General features: G+C 37.2%; 2 protein-coding genes across 2 annotated transcripts in view; one reads left to right on the top strand and one right to left on the bottom strand.

Moving 5' to 3' along the window:
- Nucleotides 1–4,097, bottom strand: part of SHLD2 (shieldin complex subunit 2) — an 85,807-nt gene extending 81,710 nt beyond the window's left edge. The window contains 2 exon segments of the mRNA XM_081267357.1: nucleotides 3,169–3,216; nucleotides 4,011–4,097. The gene's annotated coding sequence lies outside the window, so the exon portion shown is untranslated.
- Nucleotides 4,098–4,133: 36 nt separating this feature from the next.
- GLUD1 (glutamate dehydrogenase 1) overlaps nucleotides 4,134–19,753 on the top strand; it is a 35,040-nt gene continuing 19,420 nt past the window's right edge. Inside the window, exons 1-3 of the mRNA XM_081267363.1 lie at nucleotides 4,134–4,835; nucleotides 18,482–18,562; nucleotides 19,532–19,587. Coding sequence (XP_081123489.1) covers nucleotides 4,391–4,835; nucleotides 18,482–18,562; nucleotides 19,532–19,587 — 582 coding nt within the window. The 5' untranslated portion in view covers nucleotides 4,134–4,390. The remainder of the gene's footprint in view (nucleotides 4,836–18,481; nucleotides 18,563–19,531; nucleotides 19,588–19,753) is intronic.

Genomic DNA, 19,753 nt, shown 5'->3' with positions numbered 1-19,753 from the left:
TCATGAAAAGTCACTCCAATAGGCTCTAAAGTTTTTTATAATTTTGTTGAATGATTATTTGTAGGCAATGTTTGCCTCTTTTGCTGAGCTGTGCCTATTATTAAACATCATTTTTAACAGCTGAGAAACAAAATAAAACTGCATCCATGCAGAGTGTATTTACTGTGGCATGTGACAGAAAACTGAAATCCTTAAATCTAAAACTGATACTTACCTGTGTATGCACAAAATAAAATTACTATGTCAAGTATATTGGTACACACCTATAATTCCAGAGACTCAAGAAAGTAAGACAGTAGTATCACCAGTTCCAGGCCAGCCTAGGCAACTTAGTGAGGCCTGTCCCAAAATAAAAAATAAAAGGGCTGGAAACGTAGCTCAGTGGCAAAGCACCCTTGGTGCCCCTGTACCACGAGGGGGGGAAAAATAGCAAAGAAAGAAAAAAAAAAGAATTAAAAAGGGGAGCATCAGATTGAAAAGGAAGAAGTAAAACTCTCTATTTGCATAAGATAGAATCCTGTATATAGAAAATCCTAAGGAATCCACTAAACTAACAATAAAAAGTTCAGTAAGGTTGAAGTATAAAAAAGTCAGTATACAATAAACAATTGAATTTCTACACACTTGCAATGAGCAATCTGAAAATGAAGAAAACAATTCCACTTATAATAGCATGAAAAGAATAAAATACTGGGCTGGGGTTCTGGCTCAGGGAGAACGCTCACCTAACAGACCTGTGAGGCCCTGGGTTCAATCCTCAGCACCACATAAAAAATAAATAAATAAATACAGAGAATAAAGCTATTGTGTCCAACTACAACTAAAAAATAAATATTTTTTAAAAAAGAATAATAATAAATTTGACTAAAGAAAAACAAATTTTACTTTTTATTAGTTTATTACATATTTTATTTCAGGATCACAGATTGATCCCTTAAATTTTAAAGCTTAATTTTTCCTAAAACACTTAAGATGTACATACAGTTTATAAATCTAAAATATTACTGCTGCAGCCTTGATTCTCTTGAATTCTATCCTTGATTCTAAATTGTTCTGGGCTTGGCATATGCTCACCACTCACACAACAATTTTGTTATTTTACAAAATTTGAAGGGTTACTTTCTCATACAATTCTTGGGAAATGATGTCTCAGTTTGCTGTAATCTTAAGAAGTATAAAATTTAACCTCCATTTTAAAATAACAAAACACTGCTGAGAGAAATTTCTAAAGTATTAAATAAATGGAAAGTCATCCATGTTTACCAACTGAAAGATGTAATACTGTTAAAATGTTAAATGTTAAAATGGTACTAATACCCAAACTGATCTATAGAGTCAACATAAACCCTATAAAGATTCTAGCTGACTTCTTTGCATAAATTGACACGTGGTCTAAAATTCATATGGAAATTCCAAGTGACATAGAATAACCAAATGATCTTGAAAGAACAAAACTGGAAGACCTGTGCTTATCAGCTTCAAAATTTACTACGAAACTAAAGTAATTAAGGCTGGGGTTGTGGCTCAGTGGCAGAGCACTAGCCTACCATGTATGAGGCACTGGGTTCAATTCTCGGCACCACATATAAATAAATAAAAAAAGGCCCATTGACAGACAAAAAATAAATAACTTTTTTTAAAAAGCTATAGAAATTAAATGTGTGGTACGGGCATTAGGATAAACACATGGATAAGTGGAATAGATATGTATAAATATCTCACATGTAGGCCCATTTATTTTCCAAAGAGTATGTGAATACCATTCAATGGGAAAGAAATAGTCTTTTAAACAAATTAGTGCTAACACAAATAGATTGCCGTATGGAAAGAATAAAATTGGATCTTTTTTTTTTTTTTTACAACATATACATATCTAGAGAGACAGAATATATACCTTTTCCAACTAAATTATTTTTTCAAATGATTGTTGTTCATGTATTTACATGCTTTTCATTTCTAAATTCTGACAGTCTTCTTCTAAAATGTTTTTTGAAGCATTTGAAAGTACAAAAGCACACTACTGATCAAGGAGAACCTGGAATTTTAAAACAGCTAAGAAAAACTCATAAATTTCAAAGGCAGAAAACCAATTTGTCTTTGGTGAATGACCAAAATTCCCTTCAAGTTAAATTTTGATCCCCTTTGAACCAGAAATTACTACAAATAATTAAACTTTAATTTGCAAACTATTTGTACATTTTACAAAAGAAGTCATAAATCTAAAGCTGAAACTTAGAGACTTTATGTCACAGTAATTTTAAACTAAATGGAACAAATGCTTAAGATACTTTTTGGAATAGCAGAAATAATGAAACTTTGGGATCAGATACATGGGTTTGAATCTTAACCTATTTATCATCCAGGTGATCATCAACAATTTACTTTGTCTCTGAGCCTCAGTTCCCTCTTCTGTTAAATAAGTGATCATAATACCTTACTTAAGGTGAAAAAGGAATAACTCCAACTATGCACTAAATGGGGGAAGAAGGGCAGGGTTGGATAATTACACTTTCTTTAAAAAAAAAAAACTTACCTGTAAAATTTGAATTTTTTACAATTTGTATATAATTTTAAAACAATGAATGTTTTTAAAATTTTAAAAAAAACTTCCTTTTATAGATTTCTCATATAGCCATTTTATAAGACAACTCTACACAGGAGATACTCAATAAAAAAGAATTTCCAGAGCTCTATTCCTTACTCCTTCCAAAGCTTCTTAAATTCCATCTTCTTGAATTCAGGTGAACAAGCCACAGAAGAAGCAAAGTTAAACATTTATTTTCTGAAGGTTGCAGTTATCAAGAAAGAGATAAAACTAATCTCTTAAACCACTTTCCTCAAAACATACCAGAGAATTAGCCTGAAAAGAAAAACATTTCCATTAGCTTACTAATGCTGATAGGTAGTGCTGAAACTTCAGGTTTGGGGGTGTTATTATTCTGAAACTCCAGATTTTGGGGTGTTTGCTTTCTGCAAGGTAAAATAGTAAAATAAGGGGCTGGGGCTGTAGCTCAGTGGCAGAGCGCTTGCTTAGCATGTGTGAGGCAAGAGTTCAATCCTTAGCACCACATAGAGAGAAACAAAGGCATTCTGTCCATCTACAACAACGACAAAAAAAAAAAAATAAACGGTAAAATAATACTATCAGGTGAAAACAAAATTTGGTACCTTTAACTTTTTGACCATCAAAATAAATTCAGGATACTGGTCTCTTTTCTGCTGAAAAACATAAGAATATACTTTACAGAATCTTGTGAGACTTATTTTTCTTTCATATTCTAATAGATGAATGAAGTTATCTAATAGATGAATTTCAGGAAATACAAAAAGATGACATTTAAAAACCGCCAAAGTATTATGGGACTACTACAGATGGTCATATGGCATTTGGTAGCTTTCCTTAATGACTGAGTCATTAGGCTCTTTCAAACATCTTATTTAAAGAAGTGCATTAGATTTAGCATTTCCTATTTATTTATTTATTCCTGAGCATAATCGCATTTCCACATTGCCTTGTTTTAGACTATTTCATGACCATAATTCTGGAAAATAGGAAGTACAGTCAACGAATCGAGGAAGACAACAGTGCTTTGCGTAACTTTTATCTCGATGTCTTCTAGTAGAACGGGACAAATTAAAAACGTGGGTAGTAAAAGCCAGTTGGTCAGGGATTCCCCAGCCCCGCGACCTTCTCCTTTATAGTTCCTCTCAGTTCCACTAGTGATGAAAACTTTCCTCACCCCGGGTGGAGGCCCAGCCCTGAGCCAGACCTCAACACCCTCTGCTCCGCATCGCTTTCCGGCCTCAAGCGCCTGAGCCCCGCACCACTGGTTCCGGCCCCAGGGCGCCCCTTAGCAGGCGGACGGAAACATGACTAAGACGCCCCGGGCCCGCGGCCAGACCTCCAGGCTTCGGTCCCGCCCAGACCCCGCAACTACGCCCCGCAGCGCCCCCGAGAGACTAGGATCCTCTCCCTCACTCGGTCCCCTCCCCCAGCAGCGCGCACACACCTGAGAGCCCCCAGAAGGCTAGGGGCGCCCTCCCAAGAGATCCTGCAGCCCGAGCGCCCGCCCCACCCCTCCACCCGCCGGTGAGCATGCGCACCAACCGCCCGCGCCTGCGCGCCCCCGACACCAGGCCGGCACGCGCCGCCGCCTGGGAGGCCGGGCGAGGCCGCAGCGGAGGCGGAGGCCGAGCGCCCTGGGCGGCGCGAGGCCCCCGAAGTCCTTCCTCCCGTTAGACGACGAGCGGTCGAGGGGAGGGGACAGCCAGGCAGGCAGGAAGCTGCGGCTTAAAAGGACTGCCAGCGCCAAGTTCTTCCTCCCTCAGTCCCAGGCCTCCGAGGGCACCTCTTCTGCGGGCCGCTCGCCTCTCGCCTCTACTTTCCGCCATGTACTGCCGCCTGGGCGAAGCGCTGCAGTTGTCGCGCGCCGGACCCGCTGCGCTGGCCTCTGCGGCCGCCGACTCGGCTGCGCTGCTGGGCTGGGCCCGCGGACAACCCGCCGCCTCCCCGCAGCCGGGATTCACGCCGCCCTCCCGGCGCCACTACAGCGAGGCGGCTGCCGACCGTGAAGACGACCCCAACTTCTTCAAGATGGTGGAGGGCTTCTTCGACCGTGGTGCCAGCATCGTGGAGGATAAGCTGGTGGAGGACCTGAAGACCCGGGAGAGTGAGGAACAGAAGCGGAACCGGGTGCGAGGCATCCTGAGAATCATCAAGCCCTGTAACCATGTGCTGAGCCTCTCCTTCCCCATTCGGCGCGACGACGGTTCCTGGGAGGTCATCGAGGGCTACCGGGCCCAGCACAGCCAGCACCGCACGCCCTGCAAGGGAGGTGAGCGCTCGCTGAGCCCCGTCTTACCCGCCCTCCTGCGAGGAGCAACTGCTCAGCGCTCGGGCGGGCGGTGTTCCCCTCCCAAGCTCTCCGCCCGGGCCAGCCGGTCTCGGGTGTGGCAGTTTTGGAAGATAAGTGATTTTTCCGCCCTGAAACCACAGTGTAGTCAGCCCGCGTCCTTCCCCCGCGAGCCATCACCGCTGGCCTCTCTATGCCAATGCTGTATCAGAGTAGACACTGCACTGGTCTTTTAGTCCAATTGCTGCAAATTCCACTTCTGGAGAAGGCAGTGACTGGCCCCTAGCCCATCCGATGGTGCTGTGAGAGTTTTTGTAGGCTTCTGACTTTTCCCCGGAATGCAAACTATAGAATTATTTTCTGATTTTTTTTTTTTTTTGCAGCAGTGACAGATGAAAAAGGAAAATAGAAAATGACTAGTCTTTAAGGTTCGAAATCTAGACAGTTTTATTAACCAAAGGATATTACTAAGCGCTTGTGAAGTTATTTTTACGCTTTGTTTTGTACCGCCCGCCCCTCAAAAAAATAGGTCCGTATAATGTCTCTGACAAATAAACACTGGGTGTCCTGACATTAAAGGGTGTAGACTGCAGAAGGCCTGCCAGCCAATGGAATGAAACAGCTCCAGGGGTGTGTACTGGTCCTGGCTAGTACCAGATTTGAGCTGAAGGAAAAGATAACTAGGTGAAGAAGAGAGATGAGTCCGTTACAGTTTAGTAATCCTCGAAGTATTCTGTAGTTTCAATTTTTGGATGTGTGTAGATTTGGTTTCTGTAGTCAGGTTGATTTTTTTTTTTTTTTCAAATAAATGAAAGCTTTCTTTCCCGCCCCCACTTTCAATACATTGCACAGTATGTGTTTTAAAGTGTCCTAAAATGAAAGGGACAAAACCACCTTTTTTTGTTGTTGTTCCAAAAAAAAAAAAATTAGGTAAAATAAAGGATCCAGAGAGGCGAAGTCTTGCTAGAGGTGGATTGGCTAATAAGCATGAAGGAGGTTGGGCTAGATCTTTTGTCTGCCTCAACCCTATCCTCTGCTCTTGTACTGGCAGCTTGATTCTGAGGGTGATTTTTTAGAAATCCCTTCTCTACCAGAAAAACTTTAGCTGTGACCCTGTTCTCAGCAGGAGAACAAAGGTTGCTACCCAGGGTTTAATGATTTACTAAATTTGCATATACCGCACCTACTTCTACCTTTGAAGCCTAATTGTCCTTTAACCATGTAGTTTCCTCTGCTAAAAGCTGTTGGTGTCACTTTGACCTCTAGTTTCCCTTTCAGCTCCAAAATTATATAAAGGGGCATACTGTCATTCTACACTGCTTTCCCTCTTCCTACCACTCCCTTTTTCTCCAAACCAGGAACTCAAGTTCAGACACCCATAAAAGCAAACAAGGATATTGGAAGAAGAGGCAACATACAGCAAATAATAAATTGCAATATTGCTTTAAAATGGACATCAAGCTGGGCACAAAGGCAATAATCCCAGCAACTGAGGAGACTAAGGCAGGAGATCACAAGTTGAAGGTCAGCCTCAGCAAGTTAGAGATACCCTGCCTCAAAATAAAATATAAAAAGGACTACAGATGACCCTATCTTTAAATTTAAAAAAAAAAAAAAAAGTTGTTAATTTTCTTGGTCCCATTAGGGTCCTAAAAATACAGAATATGTTAGATGATTGAGATAAGTGCCTTTGATAATCTCTGAACTTCAGTAAATCTTTCCCTCTTAAACATTTTAGCCACACTCCCTACCCCCACAACCCCCACCCTACTAGCTGTCTTTCTCTTCCAGTAGCCTTTGCAAAAGGAGAACCTCATCTGGTCATCATCCTTTTCCCAACCCTAAACTTTCTGTATCTAATCTTTCTTCCATAGCAGTTGTACCTGAGTTTCCTAAAATAGAATCCTTAAAGCTTGAATCAAAACAACAAACTTGTTATATCTGTAAAGCAAAGAGGTGGTTTGAATACCTTCCAGTAGCTAGTGAATACTTTATTCAAAGTATACATTTAATAGTACATTGTTTTTGTTCTCTTCCCAAATACCATATTTAACTGAGGACCGAGGCCATTAGATTTGTCTCTGTTAAGGATTTGAAGAAAGATGTGCTGTTGGCTATGAAGGGAAGCTCTACGTAAGGCCTTAAAAATACTTTGAGCACCAAGAATGGTGGCTACTCCTACTCAGCAGGTTGAAACAGGAGAATCACAAATTCAAAGCCAGCCTGAGCAACTTAACAGCAAGACCCTGTCTCAAAACCAAAAAGGGCTGGATATGTAGCTCAGATTCATAGCACTTGCCTAGTATATATGAGGCCCAGAGTGTAATCCCCAGTACCAAAAAAAAAAAAAAAATTCAGCAAAGATCAGTATTGTGAGAATGAGAGATTGATTTAAGAAGTCTCATTCAAAGTTTCTGATGTTTGAAAATTGTTTCTATTCACTTTCTCTGAGTAAGTTCTATATTTAATTTACCATGGTTCTACCTGAGACCAATCTACCTTTTTAATGGAAAGTTTATCATTTATTCTGGGTCAGGCAGGGTGACTTAATCCCAGCAATGCTGGAGGCTAAGCCAGGAAGAGGATAACCAAATTTCAAGGCTAGCCTCTGCCATCTAGCAAGGACTTCAGCAATTTAGTGAGACCCTGTCTTGAAATAAAAAGTCAAAAGGGCCTGAGCTCAGTGATAATGCACCCCTGCCCCTCCCCCAAAAAAAGTCAGCTTTGGAAAAGAGTACAAATTAATAATAGCAATCCATTGATGTAGGAGTCAGTTTTTAAGCCTGCCCCTCATTGTCTTGATTTTAAAACTACTAAGTCAAAATTCTTCCATAATGATTCCTCCTGTCTTAGAACTTTCTAAAACAATTTTAATAAAATTAATGGACTATAAATGGAATTCTGATAAAAATAAATCTTTTATTTAATTATAAATTAAAAAGTATGCTCTGTGTTAACCCCGGGACTTGTGTTAAAAACCAAAATGCAAGAAGCAGCAGTTGGAGATAGATAGTCCTTGGATGCCAGGGAAGGTTGGAGGCCTTGTAAGGCTGTAATTCCTCTCATTGTGTGTTGAATGGCAGTACCTTGGGGAAGACTGCATTTACATACTAATACTGTTTTACAATGAGATACCCTGTCTTCACTGGGGAGAAAAACATTGGACTCCTGTTTCCTATGCTCAATTGACAACCATTGAAATTTGGGTATTTGACACACTTTCTAATATTTTGGAAGTGTGACTGCTTATATCTTGCTGCCACAAGATAATAGAATTTAAACTATCAAACATTTTAGCCCTGAGATTGTGTTGGTTTTTAGTACTTTCTAGTACAAAAAACTAAAGTGTTGCCATTATAAAAGCCTTTTTATTTCATGGAAGTTACATGCTACTTTTCCTCTCAGGCATAAAGACCTATGATTCCAGAGGAGATGTGTTCATAATATTGTCACTTAGTCTTCCCACCATTTGTAAATGTGAATCCATTTAACAAGTTTGCTCTAGCAGGAAAAAAATCTCACGTGCAAGAAGACAAACACTGCTCACTCATGCAAAAATACACTTTGTAAGAATTGGGGCATCACAAATTGGAAGCTAAGCACCAGGACTATTAAACTCTAATAAAACTGATAGTATTTAACTTTTGAGTCCAAGAAATTAAAAAATGAGCTCTTTCACTTATAGTGGGAAGAAATTGGATTTACTATAGTTGGTAATGACTTAAATTGCTTAGGAAAACCAGGTTTAGTTCTCTGTGGCACTGGGAGATTGAACCTGGGGGCGCTCTACCACAGAGCCATTCCTAACTCTTTTTTATTTTTTTATCTTGCTAAATTGCTAAGGCTGACCTCAAACTTGTGATCCTCTTACTCAGCCTCTGGGTTGCTGGGATTATAGGAATATGCCACTAGGTGTGCCCAGCTAGGAAAATTAGTTTTTAATCCCCTAATGTTAAAGATATTGAGGATTCTGCCTGGAAACAATAAAGACTAAAACACTAATATGTTAGTGTTGAAAAAAATCTAGGCACTAGTTTGACATGCATCTTCTTGTTTTGCTTTTCTGTTTATTTTGCAGAATGGTTTTTATAATACAGGTGAGGAGAAAATTCTCTGGTATTGCTCTAATAAATCACATCAATTCATAAATGGCCCATAATTCCTGTATCCTGCAAGATAAGCATTGAAGGCTCTTAAATCCAAAACTCTTCTCTAAACCTAATCTAACCAGTCAGATAAATCAATATTTCCCCCTTCCAGAAACAGAAATTAATGCAAATTGAAGTACTCACTAACCAAATGGAAGTATTCATATGTGGAAAAACTACTGATAAAGGCAGGAGGAAAGCGTTTGTGAAGGGCAAAAAGACAAACTAAAAAGGTCTCTTAAGACCTTTTTGAGTAATTTTATTAAAAAGAGACTGTACCTGGGTAATTTTGAAGCCACAGGCATTCTGTCTTCACAGAGACCAATTGGCAAAGCAGGGGATAATAATAATAGCTAACAGTGAAAGCTAAGAATTTTTCATGCATTGTTGCTTTTATACTTAATGAAATAAACAGTCATCCTGATTTCTAAATGCTGCTAAAACTAAAGAGTGATGTGTCTGTCCTTTGGCAAGGTGACACAGGTAGTACATAGTAGAATTAGAGCTCAGACTTTGTGTGAATCCATTTAGCAAGTTTGCTGTGGTCAGAAAAAATCCCATGTGCAGGAAGACAAACACTGCTCACTGATGCAAAATACATTTTGTAAGAATTAGAGCATCACAAGTTGGAGGCTACCCACCTTCTTAATCATTATTATTTGGGACTTGTTCATGTAAAAAGTTACAAATTGTATCTTGTGGTAAGCACTGATTGAGAACTATATTATTCTATGACACAGTGGTTCCTAATAACTTTAGATAATGCCTACCTTTGAAATTTAATATCTGTTATACTAATCTTCTTCCTAGGAAATAATGTATGTTCAAGTTTGCACATGAACCTCATCAAAAATTATATCTTTAGTGATCCATGTATTTTAATTGCTAAGGCAGTGAAATAACATTTTTAAAAAGAGTTTTCCATGGAAGAGGTTCAAAAATCTTTGCAATTTAACAGATTACTGTATTAGAACAACTAATTTATTATTTATCTTTAAGGAATTTCACTTGAATCATTTTAAAGTGAGTTTCTCTTACATGTCTTCATTAAAAACTAAGAAAATTCTGTTTATCATGAGTCATAGTTTTCCAAACCAAACTTTTCTGCATTGCTTCTGGGTTAAAGGAAAATGTGAAAGACAATACAAATGAAAATTGTAAAGGTTATCAGTACTGTGGTTCCTTTTACCATTTTTAAATTTTTTTATATGTTTTAATTAGTTATACACGATAGAATGCATTTATGCACTTCGATATACATAGATGGGATATAATTTCTCATTTTTCTGAGTGTATATGTTGCAGAATCATATTGGTTATGTAGTCATATATACATACAGTAATAATGTTTGTTCCATTCTACTATCTTTCCTATACCCACATCCCCACCCCACCCCTCCCATCACTTTCCTCTACCTAATCTAAGGTAACGCTATTCTTCCCTAGAGCCCCCCACTTTATTGTGAATTAGCATCCACATATTAGAGAAGACATTCCGCCTTTGGTTTTGTGGGATTGGCTTGTTTCTCTTAGCATGATATTCTCTAACTCCAACCATTAACTGGCAAATGCCATAATTTTACTCTTCTTTAAAGCTGAGTAATATTCCACTGAGTATATATACCACATTTTCTTTATCCATTCATCTATTGAGGGACACTAGGTTGGTTCCATAGTCTAGCTATTGTGAATTGAGTTGCTGTAAACATTGATGTGGCTGCATCACTATAGTCTGCTGATTTTAAGTCCTTTGGGTATAAACCAAGGAGTGGGATAGCTGGGTCAAATGGTGGTTCCATTCCCTATTTTCTAAGGAATCTCCATACTGCTTTCCATAGTGGTTGCACCAATTTGCAGTCCCACCAGCAATATATGAGTGTACCTTCCCCCCCCACACATCCTTGCCAACACATATTGTTATTTGTGTTCTTGATAATCACTATTCTGACTGCAGTGAGATGAAATCTCTGTGTAGTTTTAATTTGCATTTCACTAATTGCTAGAGATGTTGAACACTTTTTCATATATTTGATCAATTGTATTTCTTTTTCTGTGAAGTGTCTGTTCAGTACCTTAGCCCAATCTGTAGGCTCTCTCCTCAGTTATTGTTTCCTTTGCTGAGAAGAAGCTTTTTAATTTAAATCCATCTCACTTATTGATTCTTGATTTTACTTCTTGCATTTTAGGAGTCTTGTTAAGGGAGTCAGATCCTAGACATGGTGAAGATTTGGGCCTATTTTTTCTTCTATTAGGTGCAGGGTCTCTGTTCTGATGCCTAAGTCTTTGATCCACTCTGAGTTGATTTTTGTTTAGGGTGAGAGAGAGAGGTATTTTGGTACATGTGGATTTCCAGCTTTGCCAGCACCATTTGTTGAATAGGCTATCTTTTCTCTAGTGAGTGTTTTGGCACCCTTGTCTAGTATGAGATAACTGTATTTATGTGGGTTTGTCTCTGTGTCCTCTATTCTCTACCATTGATCTACAAGTCAGTTTTGGTGCCAATACCATGCTGTTTTTGTTACTATAGCTCTGTGGTATAGTTTAAGGTCTGGTATTGTGATGCCTCCTGCTTCACTTTTCTTGCTAAGGCTTGCTTTAGCTATTCTGGGTCTCTTATTTTTCCAAATAAATTTCTGATTGCTTTTGCTGTTTCTATGAAGAATGTCATTGGGATTTTAATAGGAATTACATTAAATCTGTATAATGCTTTGGTAGTCCCTTTTGTTATTTATCATAGTCAGCAATATATCCTATAAAGTCCTATTTTTTAATATTTTTGTTGCTGTTGTTGTAAATGGACACAATACCTTTATTTTGTTTTTATATGGTGCTGAAGATCAAATGCAGTATGTCACATGTGTGAGGCAAGTGCTCTACCACTCAATCCCAGCCCAGTCCTGTTTTTGTTATTGTTGTTGTTTGATATTATCATAAGTATGTATAGGAATAACCAAGGGTGATGGTACCCATATTAGGGGTTTAATGAATAAGGACCATTCATTAAGATGTGTGATCCATTGCTTACCTGGGTTCAAGCTAGGGAGCGCTGCAACAAAAGGATCTATAGTTTTGTGGGTTTGGTTTGGTTTTTGTTACCATGATTGAACCCAGGGGCACCTAACCGCTGAAGTACATCCCAAGGCCTTTTTATTTTTTTATTTTGAGACAGGGTCTCACTAAGTTGCTTTGAACTCATGATTCTCCTGTCTCAGCCTCCTGAGCACTAAGTTGCTTTGAACTCATGAATCAGTTCACAACCAACCCAAGCAATTTAGTGAGACCCTGTATCAAGATAAATTAAAAATGGGCTGAGGATGTGGCTCAGGGGTTGAACACCTCTAGGTTTAATCCCTGGTATAAAAAAAAAAAAAAAAAAGAAAGAAAGAAAGAAATTTTTTTAAATACAAGGCTGAATTTTTTTTTCATTATTTACCCAAGTGGAACTGTCTGTTTTTAAATAGTAAGGAGTAGAATTTATTGCATAATAAATATATTTGGTGCCTGATATAGAGCCCTTAAAACCCTTGGTATTTTAAATCTAATCACCCATAGCTAATGATATAAACAATCATGCCTATGTAATAGAATCTCAGGGTCGGGAGATCCTAAATGATGATGGGAGGTTCAGAGAGCTTCCAATTTGGTAAATGCACCCAGCTCTCAGGAGGGTAGCGTACCTCTAGTTCTTTGGGAATGGAAACTGCAGTCGGTACCCTGAGATCTGTAAGGTGTGATAGCAAATTATTGAGCCTGTGGAGGGGGTCGTGGGAATCCCTGACTTATAGCCAAGTTGGACTGAAGTGTGCAACTAGTGTCTGGAGTGAGGAAATTGTCCTTAACCTATAGGTCTGCACTAATGCTGGGTGGTTAGTGTCAGAATTGTAAAATATCAAGTTGGTGTCTGCAGCAGTTTAGAAAACCCATGTTTGGTGTCAGAAGTGTGTGGGTAGAAAAGTTTTCCTTTTAAGTTTGTTGGATGGGTATTGATTTGAAAGAGTCAAAGATAAGTACAAAACTTGTACTCCAAAAGACTGATAAAAAATGATGGTACCAAGGATAGAAAAGGGTTGTAGTTGCCTCCCCCTACCCCCATTTTCTGTTTTTACTTTCTGTGGTTTCAATTACCTACAATCAGCCACAGTCTGAAAATATTAAATGGAAAATTCCAGAAATAATTAATGGTTTTAATTTGTGCACTATTCTGAGTGGTGGGATGAAATCCCATACCATCCTTCCCTGGCACAAATCATCACTTTGCCTAGCGTATCCATGCTGTGTTTGCTACCTGCCCCATTAGTCAGTCAGTAGCTGTCTTGGTAATGGTAGTGCTTATGTCAAGTGATTCTTATTTTATTTATTAATGGCTTCAAAGCACACACACAAAAAAATGATGCTAGCAATTCAGATATGCCAAAGAGAAGCCATAAAGTGCTTCCTTTAAGTAAAAAGTGAAAGTTGATCATAGGGATGAATAGGAATAAAACATAGTATATAAAGGATGCAGTATTATCCATACCTTCAGTCATCCACTGAGAGTCTTAGAAAGAATCTCTTGCAGATAAGAGGGACTAAGGAAAAAAGGAAGGAATTTTGAAAATTAAGGAAATCTGATACGAAATGATCTTTGGAAATAGAGGCCTGTATATCAGGCATGGTAGTACACACCTATAATCCCAGCTATGCAGGAGGCTAAAGGAGGAGGACCTCAAGTTCAAAGCCATCCTGGACAATTAGTGAGACTCAGTTGTAGAGTACTTAGCTAGCATGCCCGAAGCCCTGTGCTCAATCCCACGTACTAAAAAAGAAAAAAGAAATACAGGCATGCCTTCAGTGCCCATCCATGCCTTGCCTCCCTTATGCCAATGATTCTTCCTCTCTGAAGACCCATCTTAAATATCACCTTGACTTGTAAATAATTTATATGAAATGATATCTGAAGTTCCATGTCTTTACCTTTTTGAACCTTTTTATTACAGGTTACTATTATCTTTTGCTAAACATTATCCAACTTTATGCTCAGTAGTGTAGCATCATTTCCAACCTGTTTGGATAAAGGTCTGTGGCTAAATTGTTATTGTCAGAATAAAGGACCTGTAATATAAAGAAAAAATCAGGGGATTAGGGCTTAGCTTAGTAGTATAGTGTTTGTTTAGCATGAATAGAGGCCTAGGTTCTATCGCCAGTACAAAATTAAAAATAAAAAATTTAGCAAGAGCCTCCTAATGCCTAATCTTCAACAACAAGGCAGTAAGTTAAACATAAAACAAAGCTATATGTTTAAGATATGCAGGGAAATGATTTCAAAGTATATACATTTTATATCACTAAGAATGGTCACTCCTAAGGAGAAGACTTTAGGCACGAGTGGTAGTCAAGAGAGATTCAAATTTAAATGAAAACATAAGCATATTATTATATAATTTAAAATTTTTAGTAAAAAGAAATATATTTTCATTAGCAGCTAAACTTTTGCTTCCCAGGAAACTTTATCTCTTCAAAATGGTTAAACTAATAAAAGACTTTGATATTAGGACAAAGTGCATGTTTCCCTGACTTCTTACAGTACTTAGCTATGGTGAAACAAAAGTATATAGTTTTGCAAGGCATGGTGATACATATCTGTAATCCCAGTGGCTCAGAAGGCTGAGGCAGGATGATCACAAATTTGAGGCCAGTCTCAGCAACTAAGCAAGGCCCTAAACAACTTAGTGAGACTCTATCCCAAAATAAAAAATAAAAAGGGCCTGGGATGTGATATGGCTCAGTGGTTAAGCACCCCTGGATTCAATCTCTAGTACCCACCCCCTCAAAAAAAATTTTTTTAAATATATGGTTTTTCTTTGTTCCTATGCAAAATGTTTCTTCCCAGTGAATATTTGAGTTTGTATCTGATGCTTCTGGGATTCCAGGTATTTGTTACTTGCTGATGGGCAATTAGTTCTTTACTGCCTCTTTCCCTCCTGCACTTCATTTTTAATATTGTTGCTATTCCATTGTGAATTAGAAAGTATATCAATATTAACTGAGAAAATAGATTATGGTGAATTCATGGAGAGAGTCTTGATGCATTAATTTTGAGAGTTATCCTAAAGCTTTTTTGCTTTTCTTGGAATTCTGTGTTTGATGTAGAATTCTTGTTTATTTAATAAATAATTTAGAGTACTGTTAGAAATTGGATTTATGATGAATAAATCATACCCTTTAAGAGATCCAGTTCAAGTAACTTTAAAAACCATTTGAATTTTCATAAATGTTTAGTTAATGATTCATCATAAAATAATGGTAGCTAGGGGGTTGTATGTGTATATTTGGTTTTGAGTCATCTAGGAAAAGGAAAATTTCAAGCTAGTCAGTTGTGGTTTTCACTGAATCTTTTTAAAGTAATGAACTGTTTGTTTTGTCCATCACTATGGCAACTCCAGCTAGTTATTTGTCCTAGAGAAACTTAGTGTGCACCAATCATTAGACTATTGAACATATTAAGGTATGTCTGTTAAAAGGCAGACAGTGCTTTGTGCTTTCATGTAGTTTGCAGATGTCTGTATTCATTTGTGTTCTTTTGAAACATCCAGATAGCATTAACCCAAAATAACTAATCAGTTTCTCTTAAGAGTAAAAAGGATGATTTCAAAGTTTGCACTGTTAAGTACTTCGGTTTTCTGTCCCCTGCCCCTCCTCCAACTTGACTGAGATTGATGAATCATTTTCATGGCAGTGTTTCTCTAATTTTCACTAGTGGACTGAGACACAGATTATTTTGTCATTAAGTAGAATGTGGTCCTTAATTTTAGATCTCATTTCTAAAGACATCCATTCTGTGGTCCATACTTTTTTTGGGGGGTGGGGGGAGGCACAACCAGGATTGAACTCAGGGGCACTCAACCACTGAGTCACATCCCAGCCCTATTTTGTATTTTAGTTAGAGACAGGGTCTCACTGAGTTGCTTAGGGCCTCAGCCTCCCAAACCGCTGGAATTACAGGCATGTTACATGTCAGAATGTTCAAACTGCAAATGTTTTTCCTTTTGTTTATTTAAAGTTCTAATCAAATCAAAAGGATGTTCTTCCTTTTGCTTGTTTAAAGTTTTCAGGGTTTTTGAAAATATGTATGTGCATATTATCTATTTTTTACCTTCTTGAACAAATTTATTTTCAAATTAGAATTCTTGAGATATGGTTGCCATTCAGAAATTCTGGATTTCTCCTTTTTTAAGAATTTTAATGTCACATCATTTTATCCTTCACATAACCCAATTGTGCTAATTGCTCCCAATCTGCTAAATTTATAAACAGAAAGTACCTTCTTTTTATCAGGTTGTTGTTCAAATCTCTTAATGTCCATAAAAATATGGTAAAGAGTTTTCAGGCAGTAGTATATTTTTAGTAATTATCTTTGGTTTCCAATTGCAGAAGGGGAAACATAACTAACTTTTTTGTAAATACCTTGTTTTACTGTAGTTTATCTCAAGTATTACTACAGAGTATTTTATTTATGGGTACTCTTTGAGAATTTTTGTTTTTTTCATATCGACACTTTAAGTAACCCTATACTAATATACCTGCTAATTTCTAGAAGTGAAAACATTAATGTATTATTGATTAATTAGAATGTTAAAGAAACTATTTCTTTAGCCCAGGCAATATCACCTTCTGTCCCCTTCATGACACACCTTTATCTCTTTTTTTTTTTAATTTCATTTTATTTACTTATTTATTATAGTTGTAAATAGACAGAATGCCTTTATTTGTTTATTTTTATGTGATACTGAGGATTGAGCCCAGCGCCTCACACATGCTAGGCAAGCGCTCTGCCACTGAGAGCTACAGCCCCAGCTCCCCCACCTTTATCCTTTAGGGCTTATTCCACTAAGCTTCTGCTACTTCCTTTATAGCTCCTCCCTTGTCTCAATAACAGTAAAAATTCTCATTAATTCATAGCCTGCAGAAAATATGCCTGTGGTGTGACAGAAAATTCTATAGATGAGAAAGAAAATTTTATTTCACACATGAATTCCTGGGTTCCATCCAGGGAAACTGTTTTGTTATAGAGTTTATGACTCATCATTCCAGACTTTTGTAATAAAAACGACAATTCTTTTCCACTTTGGTAAAAGGAGGGTTCTGGTTTCTTATTAGTATCTTTGTCTGGAATATTAGACTTGCCTTTTGGATGCTTCTGCTATTTGATTTATGAAGATTATAGTTAAATCAGCTTTTAATTCTTCACTATAACTGCATTACATTACAGGTACTTCTTTTTTTTTTTTTAAGAGAGAGTGAGAGAAAGAGGAGAGAGAGAGAGAGAATTTTTAATATTTATTTTTTAGTTCTCAGTGGACACAACATCTTTGTTGGTATGTGGTGCTGAGGATCGAACCCGGGCCGCACGCATGCCAGGCGAGCGCGCTACCGCTTGAGCCACATCCCCAGCCCTACAGGTACTTCTTAAGTACCTTTTAAACTTTTAGGTTTCTAGTTAAAGGAAAGTAACTTTTTCTTCATAAACTTAAATTCAAATAATTGTGTGAGGGCAAGCACAATCTTGGGCACCTGCAATCCCAGCTGCTTAAGAGGCTGAGGCAGAAGAATGGCAATTTTGAGGCCAGCTTTGGCAGGGCTAGGTGTATAATTCAATCAATAAATAAATTAGTATGGCTACTTCCATAGGCTTTTAAAGAGCAATGAAAAAAGTAATCTGTGTGTAAGAGGAAATAAACTAATTATTAAAAACTTATTTATTTTACCACCCGCTATGAATTTATCTTGAAGTAATGAAATCAAAGTTTATAAAGCTGTTTATTCAGTTCCCTGTCACTTTAGACCCTTTTGTGTTTTGATAAATTGCTTTGTTTTAAAGATACAAACATTTCATACTAATATTACTGACAAATTTTATTTTGGATTTTTTTAGGACCTTGTTCTTTAACTCTGTAGTATGGTTTTAGTTCTTCCATGATAAGTAAGGATGTTCATGGGAAATTGTTTAATGTGTATGACAAATATTTTAGTGGCCTTCTGGAAAGTGTAAAAAACATTGCTTTGGAGAGCATTTTTTTGCCTTATGTGATCAGTTATTTTTCCCACTGGGTTATAACTTCCTTAAGAACAGGGACTGTGTTCCCCATCTTTAAATTCCCAAGAACTCTTGCTCTTTTTTGTCTTACTCATACCAGAAAGTGAAAACTGAGCTTCAGAACCATCACCTCTCTTTGTTATCAGTATATTTAAAACCAAATTCAGGGTTAATTCTATAGCTCTTTCTTAGTTTTTTCTTTTCACTTCTTATGGTGTTCTGACACATAGACACTTCAAACATTCTTGGAAATAGCCTGAGCATAAAATGTAAATAGTGTGATTGTTTTTAATTTATAGCCCTTTTTGTTTGTTTATTTTGAAACTTACCAGAAATTTGTTGAAATACATCATCCCCCACTTTTATTTTTATTTTATTTATTTTTTTATTTTTTTAAATACCACCAGGTATCCGTTACAGCACTGATGTGAGTGTAGATGAAGTAAAAGCATTGGCTTCTCTGATGACTTATAAGTGTGCAGTGGTTGGTAAGTGATAACCCCTGTTGCTACCTAATAACTGAGGAAATAGGTCTACATAGAGTGTTAATTTTAAGATACTATAGAAGTACACCTTATCAGAACTTTTTCTTTTAAGTTAAACTCCTTAAGGCTTAAGTGGGGATTTTTTTATAGGAACTAGTTGGACTTTCTCAAAATATAGATCTTTGTTTTAAATACCTGTCCACCGTCTATAAATAAGACCAAGTCATAGTAAAAGGAAAGTAAATACAGTGTTCTTTTAGCAATAGTAGAGAATATAACTTGGCTAGCCTTATAATTTGTTTAATAAAGTGTTAAAGTATAATCTTTTTAGAAGCGATCAACATGGTTTTATTTCTACAATGTTCCAAAATTAACTATACAGTGTTCTTTTAGCAATAGTAGAGAATACTGATTACATTATAACTTGGCTAGCCTTATAATTTCTGTTTAATAAAGTGTTATTTAAAGTATAATCTTTTTAGAAGCGATCAACATGGTTTTATTTCTACAATGTTCCAAAATTAAAATGGTAAAGCATTATACATTTTTAATGCAAGTTGAACATCCCCAATTAAAAAATCTGACATCTGGAATCCTTCAAAATCTGAAACTTTCTAAATATGAACATGGAGCCATCAGTAATAAATTCCATACCTGACCTCATGAGACAGGTCTAGGTCAAAATGCAGACACACTGAAAATACTGTACAAAATTAAGTGGCTGGAGTTGTGGCTCAGTGGTACACTACTTGCCTAGCACATGTGAGGCACTGGATTCGATCCTCAGCACCACATAAAAGTAAATAAATAAAATAAAGTTTAAAAAAAAAAAGAATGCTTTACCTTTAAAAAATATATATTTATGAAAAAAGTATTCAGGTAAAAAATATCCAACCTCTTTTGGATAGTGCTTTCTGTGTGTTTATTTTTAAATTTTTATATGAAGTAACAACTCTCAGTCTTTCCTTTCAGATGTGCCATTTGGGGGTGCTAAAGCAGGTGTTAAGATCAATCCCAAGAACTATACAGTAAGTATCAAAGTGATATTTGTAAGCACAATGCATTTACCAAAGCACTTGAAATTTTTAGGCTTCTGTATATCCCTCATTAATGAGATTAATGGTCTTCGCTGCTTTTCAGAAAAATAGGGAAATAAGTAAATAATTGCCTCATTGAGCATGTTGCCATATTAAA

The sequence above is a fragment of the Spermophilus citellus genome (genome assembly GCF_964194105.1).
Source record: "Spermophilus citellus genome assembly, chromosome: 15".
Lineage (NCBI taxonomy): Eukaryota > Metazoa > Chordata > Mammalia > Rodentia > Sciuridae > Spermophilus > Spermophilus citellus.
This window is presented reverse-complemented; position numbering and strand designations above follow the sequence as displayed.